This window comes from Papilio xuthus, unplaced genomic scaffold (genome assembly GCF_000836235.2).
Source record: "Papilio xuthus unplaced genomic scaffold, Pxut_1.1 DF826923.1, whole genome shotgun sequence".
NCBI lineage: Eukaryota > Metazoa > Arthropoda > Insecta > Lepidoptera > Papilionidae > Papilio > Papilio xuthus.
Window position 1 is genome coordinate 5,205,922 of NW_013531726.1, and position 6,798 is coordinate 5,212,719.

General features: G+C 34.2%; 1 protein-coding gene across 1 annotated transcript in view; it reads left to right on the top strand.

Moving 5' to 3' along the window:
• The first annotated feature begins 195 nt into the window (after nucleotides 1–195).
• Kal1 (anosmin-1 Kallmann syndrome 1) overlaps nucleotides 196–6,798 on the top strand; it is a 7,928-nt gene continuing 1,325 nt past the window's right edge. The window contains exons 1-6 of the mRNA XM_013318281.1: nucleotides 196–383; nucleotides 819–1,027; nucleotides 2,871–3,057; nucleotides 3,306–3,504; nucleotides 6,044–6,228; nucleotides 6,652–6,794. Of these exons, the coding sequence (XP_013173735.1) occupies nucleotides 878–1,027; nucleotides 2,871–3,057; nucleotides 3,306–3,504; nucleotides 6,044–6,228; nucleotides 6,652–6,794 (864 nt within the window). The 5' untranslated portion in view covers nucleotides 196–383; nucleotides 819–877. The remainder of the gene's footprint in view (nucleotides 384–818; nucleotides 1,028–2,870; nucleotides 3,058–3,305; nucleotides 3,505–6,043; nucleotides 6,229–6,651; nucleotides 6,795–6,798) is intronic.

Here is a 6,798-nt window from a genome sequence, read left to right on the forward strand (position 1 = left end):
AGTGTAAACAGTTGAAAAAGCAAACACATCGAATGCAACAGGAAGACGCCGTTCATTTTTTAATTAGGAAACAGTCCGAGTAAAAGCAACCTTCCGTCCACATACAAGTGAAGCATCGACAATATCTAATGAAGCCAAGGCACGAATAGTTAGCGATGCGCGTAGGCATGCAAGTGGTCAGTATTACCGCGCATGTCATATTGGACACACGTCTACACTTCCCCAAGTTTTTGTTTATTTCCCGTCGAAGCTCGCGGGGTCAATGACACGCGTGTCAAAATGCTAAGTTCTATTAAAGTTTACAATTTTAATTTAATGGGAATCAAATGAGTGGGACATATTCAGTGTTTCATTAAATTTTTAATTCGTTTTTTTATTGTTACGTAAGTGATCTTGTGTTGTAATCAAACTTCCTTCCTTTATAAAATAATATTATCTAATAGAAAGAAATGTCTCCGACAAAATTTTGATGAACTTCTAAATCATTCTCTAACAATTAATTTGATTGATCGACATTAGTACATCTTTAAACAACATTTATATCCCCAAAAATCCTACCAAAATTCGACAGAATCGTTGAATAGTTTAAAATATTCATAGAAGATATAAATTATTTTCTATTTATATAGATACCGGAATTCACACAATAATATTCTTGAACTCTTATAACAATAATTTTTAACATAGGCCCGCCTACAAACGAATCACGTTAATAGCTTCACAAGTAATCATCGTATACGAAGTAATTTGTGAGATTTGAATTATTCCTCAAACGATTTATTACCATTTATTAAGTATTGAACAACTATTTTTTACAGGTAAAACATAACTCAGAGACTTATAATTTGAAATATCATAAAATTTTACGACTATCAATATGCGAACTAAAATTATTTTCATATTATTATGCCTCACTCCGATGATTCTATCAAAAGTTAGAAGATATTCGCGCTTGCAATCAGAACCGTTATCAAAGACGAGATGCGATTTGGTTTGCTACGATGCAAGAAAGGAAGATAAGGTTCAGGTAAAATTTTAAACAATTACGATATACATATTAATAGCTGTTGCCCACGACTCAGTCTGCGCAGATTAAAAATCCTAAAATAGCCAATGTGTGCTTCCAGACTATATTCTACATCTATGCCTAATTTCAGCGAGATATGTTAAGTCGTTTAAGATATGCCTTCAAACAAACATCCATCCATCCTAAACATTCGCATTTATAATATTAGTAAGATAAAATTTAATTGGATAACTTAGAATAATAAATTAAGTGTAATTAGAGATATAATACAAAATTACCTTGACGACCTTTAATTTCCCGAATTTAAATGTTGTTCGTTGGTATTTCATAATTTCCGGTTAGTAAGTTATTCCTACAAGTACAAAAAGACTGTTTTGTTTGTACAAATTGAGTAAATATACGTTGCTAAAATTCAATGTGCAAAAGGATATGGCCCCCAGAATATTTTTTTAGTCTCTCTTACGTGAATAAGTAGCTCCCTCCATAAAGTACAAAGAATGTATTGCAGCTTGTCTGCAAGCTAAATTGTGGTAAAGAGAAAAGGGAATAGCAGATATGCTCCAACATTGTAATTCTTATTTGTTATAGAAAATAAAGTCGGTGGCTCAGGGGTCAAGCACTTGAATTGCAATCTGCAGGTCCTGGGTTCTAATCCCGCTATGTACCAATGTGTTTTTCGATTTCCGATTTACATATGTACATTTATCCGACGTTCTTACCTGCACATATCTGAGAAGAAATTCAAAAGATATGTGTGAAGTCAACCAAGCCGCACTAGGCCAGCGTGGTTGACCATGGCCTTATCACCCTTAACTTAGGGTTCCGATCCCCTCGGTGGGGACGTATAGTTGATGATGATGATGATAGAAAATTAAAGATTATAAAGGAGAGTTGTACAATTTAAATAGACCGAGCTGAAGTCAGTTCAACAAACAAATGAACATCGAAATTCAAAGATAAAATCGAACAGTATTTTCCTTAAAGACCGGCAACGCATCTGCAGTTCCTCTGGTGTTGCACATGTCCATGGGCGTCGTTGATCACCTCGGTGTTCCCGCTGCTCGTTTGCCCCCTTCTCTTATTTAAAAAAAAAACAATTGAATAATTTTTACAGGTCTACATTCACTAGGTAAACAAAACAAAAGAAATATGTGGGTTATGCATCATCGAGTTAACAATTCATTACATACTCGATATGCAGACGCTAATTAAGTTAGTCAAATGAAACCAATGTAACGGACGTATATGAATGAGTCCTTTCAATCATACGATCTAAACATCTTAAATGCAAAAGTCAATATTCATTAACAGCTTTACTATTTCGTTAAAAGACTAACATAGTTCAATTTAAAATCGTGTTATCATTATTAGAATTAATGAACTCAACTTCAATAACTTTATTGAAAGTGTATTAAAAATCCTCTTGGTTATTTCTACTGGAATAAATATTCACAAGCTAAAATTATGTTGGAAATTAAAATGTAATAAAATAATACATAGTCATTAGTGAATTTTACGATTATTCAAGTAATTTGTTTTGAGAAAATATGATTAACAGTGACAAAGCATTTTTATAAGAGTAGGCTTAAATACAGATAAAATAAATGTCTTAACGAATATTAAGTTATATAAAATAGCTTCTTCTAAGAAAGCCACAATCTCATTAGTCCCAACGTAGAATAAATCATAATAATAAAACTCGATAGCATCAAGAGAGACAGGACAACACAACCAACATTTTTCAAGTGTCCACTAGATGTCAAAACATGACATAACCTTTGTCAGGATTCTTCAAAGAGCACATTGCCTAACGTACGTATGAAGTTGTAGTGTTTTGTTTCAGTGTCGCTCAACATGTCGATCACAAGAGAGGAAGCCGGGCACTTGTCCGAGCACAGACCACCCTCGGTGGGTAGCGGCATGCATAGAGGCATGCAACAGTGATGCGCAGTGCGACGGAACGCAGCGGTGCTGTAGACATGGCTGCAGCTCTGCGTGCAATGAACCAATCGACCTTCTAACCTTAGCTGGTAAAATTAGCTGGATATTGTACTGGTAGGATGGAAATCCATAATCGCTGCCTACTCCTCTGAGTCACCATCATTCGGAAAAGGATCAATACACCTTAAATTTTGAAAAATTGATATATTTGCTATGTAACGACATCTAAGGTTTAATTAGTTACTAACGAAGACTAAAGTGATCAAACCAGATAAAATTACAAGGACAACTATTATTTGTCATAATTACATTGGTTTTAAAGTAGTATTTGTCGTAGGTCTCCCAGCTTTACCGACACTGGACGAAATAAAAGAAAGGCGTCGCTCAGTGATCATCCAATGGTCAGACGGTGTCGGTGACGCAGCTCGTACTGTGCCCGGTAGAGTCCTCTATCTGCTGGAAGAGCAACATCATTTAGGTCCTAAGTACGAGGAGGCTGGCCTAGGCGAATGGAACCTTCTTATGAGAACTAACAAGTTAGTATTAATTCTAAGTATCGGCTTGTGGGAAAAGCTACACTCTAGTTTATCTGCGACTTTTGTTGCGCTTCTACCAAATCATAGTTCTGTGTACCAAGAATGCTTTGACCGCTTACAGTCATCGACCTGATTACATCGATCGGTTTAATTTGATTAAAAAAATGAATTTGAATGATCGATTAGTCCATAATCTAATCTACTTGACGTCTGTGATGGTTAAAAATTATTATGTCTCGTTTAAAACACATGAAAACATTAATATAATCTCGAAGTTGTTATCACACGCAATATTAATTAGTTTTTTTTTTGTTAATTTCTTTGATTCCCGTGTCAAGCTTGTCACAATTGATTACGAGTAATAATTAAAAACACTTCTTTTCATTATATCGAATGTAAAATACAAACAAGCGATAAGTTAAACTAACAAAAACAACGATAACCGTTTCGCTTGCGAGATCCGGTATTGTTTTTGGACTCTAGGATCATTTAAACCCGGACTCAAATACGAATGAGAAACTGTTGTAACTTGTATATCGAAATATTCATTAATAGGTCTTTGTTTCTGATATAGATCGGATGCAAAAACATTTGGCAGCTCTAATTAAATAGACACTGCAGATAATGCTATCGATTCGTACTATAATACTTCCTCAAGTTATCATTTCTTTGTACTAAAAGAAAGACGAATAGTAATTAACTTTTTATATAAGAAGGTACGAAAAGGCGATAGGCGATTCGTTGCTCGTTTGCCCCCTTCTCCTATAAAAAAAAGCGAGTAATCAGATTTCAACTGTTTATTGAAATTTAAAAGGATATAACCTCTATTTTAAAAATGTACATTTGGATCTTAAAATGATTATAGACAGACTGACATACTTACCGGTGGTTATTAACACCAAAATCTCTGTATAAAAACATCGTCATCCTTGTCATTAACTTTGACAATACAAAGACAACACTATATTTCAAATGGAGACTTTAGTCTTAGAAACTCACGGTTAATAATTTAACTAATGTTAATTTTTATATGTACATTTATTTTTTTCTAATTATTTATACCACTTCTATAACATATTTTCGTAATTTTTTTTTAATAAATCGAATTTCGTAACACAAGACAGATTAAGTGTTAAATTTACTATGTAATTATTAACAAAAACTAATTCATTAAAATTATAACAGTATAAAAACACTTAAAAAAACTCAATAGCTCTTAATATTTCTTTTAATATAATAAACACAACAGCGAAATTCTCAGAAACGCTTACTGTGTTCTCAGTAAGTTTCTCGTTGTCAATCAACGGTAGAGTTTAACTTCATAAGATTTCTTGCGTTCATTTTTAAATACACAAGTGATATAAATTATAAAGCACTAGTCGTCCGCGTCTCCGTTCGTGCGGAATTAAAAAAAAAAGTAGCAGCCTATGTGTTCTTCCAGACTGTATTCTGCATGCACACCAAATTTCAGCAAAATTCCTGCTGCCGTTCTGAAGCTTCCTTCAAACAAACCTCCATCCATCCATCTTATAATATAAACATTCGCGTTTATAATATTACTAATTGTCGCCCGCTACTCCGGCTACGCCGAATTAAAAAAAAAACTTAATTATTAGCTTACGTGTTCATTCAGACTGTGGTCTTCATGTACGCCATATTTCAGCAAAATCTGTACAGCCGTTCTGAAGACACCCTCAAACAAACATTCGCATTGATAATATTAGTAAGAGTAAGATAAAAAGTCCGCCGTCTTAATATTAAAGAGATGTAATAAAATAAGGCCAATGACTGGACTATCTGATTTACAGACCATTCTCAGAAACAATTTGCTAGATGATGACGCTCAATTGCATCATTGATAAAACACCTGATTAACGAACTATTAAATAACATTGGTATCGTAGAAATTATTATAAAAAAAATATATACCGCTCGGAGTATCAAGTAATTAAAACAAATGTAACTCGAATACTGAGGTCACAAAAGTTAATAGCTTACATTAACTAGACCTAAAAATAAAAGAAGAACAAATCCAATAAGAATTTATTGGCGAAAAAATTTGATGATATTAAAAACTACGATTTGAAGCAACTTTCCGTTTCGTATCGCATAACCGTAATAGTTTGCTTTGTCTCTATTATTTACAAACTATAACCACGTCTAAGTTTGTAAATACGGATGGATTCTTCCACAACAAAACACATGTCAAAGGGAATATGTGTCTGCGATTAGCCTGCTATTAAATATTTTCTTTGCCGAAACACTTGCGAAAATATTGTCTAATTTCCTTTGACAAAACATAAGTGGCATTGTATTCACAATACGGCTTTGCAAAGGTACATTATGATAAATTAATTAGAAAGGGCTTAACTAACGTTTGATCGTCCGGTGACAGCGCCGACTAGTTTCGAACCCGTCTATTTTGTTTTCTTGGCATTCGCGTCACTTCTCGCATTGGTGAGTTAAGCCGTTCCTAATTAATTTATTTACGACGACTACTTCTCTACTTCTACTAATACTTTTTTTTCATATACTTTAGGACAAAGGTATCTCTCCGTAACCATTTGAAACCTGGTCGATGGTACCGGTTTAGAGTGGCAGCGGTCAGTGCGTCAGGGACTCGAGGGTTTTCCGAACCCAGCGCACCGTTTACTCCGCGAAAAGGGCCGAGACCGCCTCCCGCGCCAAAGAAACTCAAAGTGCAACGGATCAATTCTGAAAATGGTAGGTTTATTGTAATTGTAATTTTACTATTAATTATTAAAGTTTTGTCATCTATAATTAATTTGGATTAATTCAACAATGATAAGTATTGCATTTAGTAAATTAATCTTACTTTTACTATGGTAATATTATAAATGCAAAAGTTTAGATGGATGGATGTTTGTTAGAACGTATCTCCGTAAAGACTTAACAGATCTTGATGAAATTTGGCACAGATTTAGATGTAGAACATAGTCTGATATATATGTAAATCGAAGATCGAAAAACACATTGGTACAAGGCGCGATTTGTACCCAAGACCTGCAGATTACAAGTCAAGCATCTAAACCTCTGAGCCACAGACGCGCTTCACAATTAATTAAAGTTTAAATATCACAGCCCTTTTATTATTAAAAGGAAATATACTTAAATAAACGATTTCAGGGAACGTGACAATAAAATTGGAATGGAAGGAACCACGCTCAGATCTACCAATCATGCGTTACAAAGTTTTCTGGAGTAGAAGAGTACGCGGACTGGGCAGAGAACTGGATTCGGTCCTAGTTAATCATCAGAGTGTACCAAAGGTAA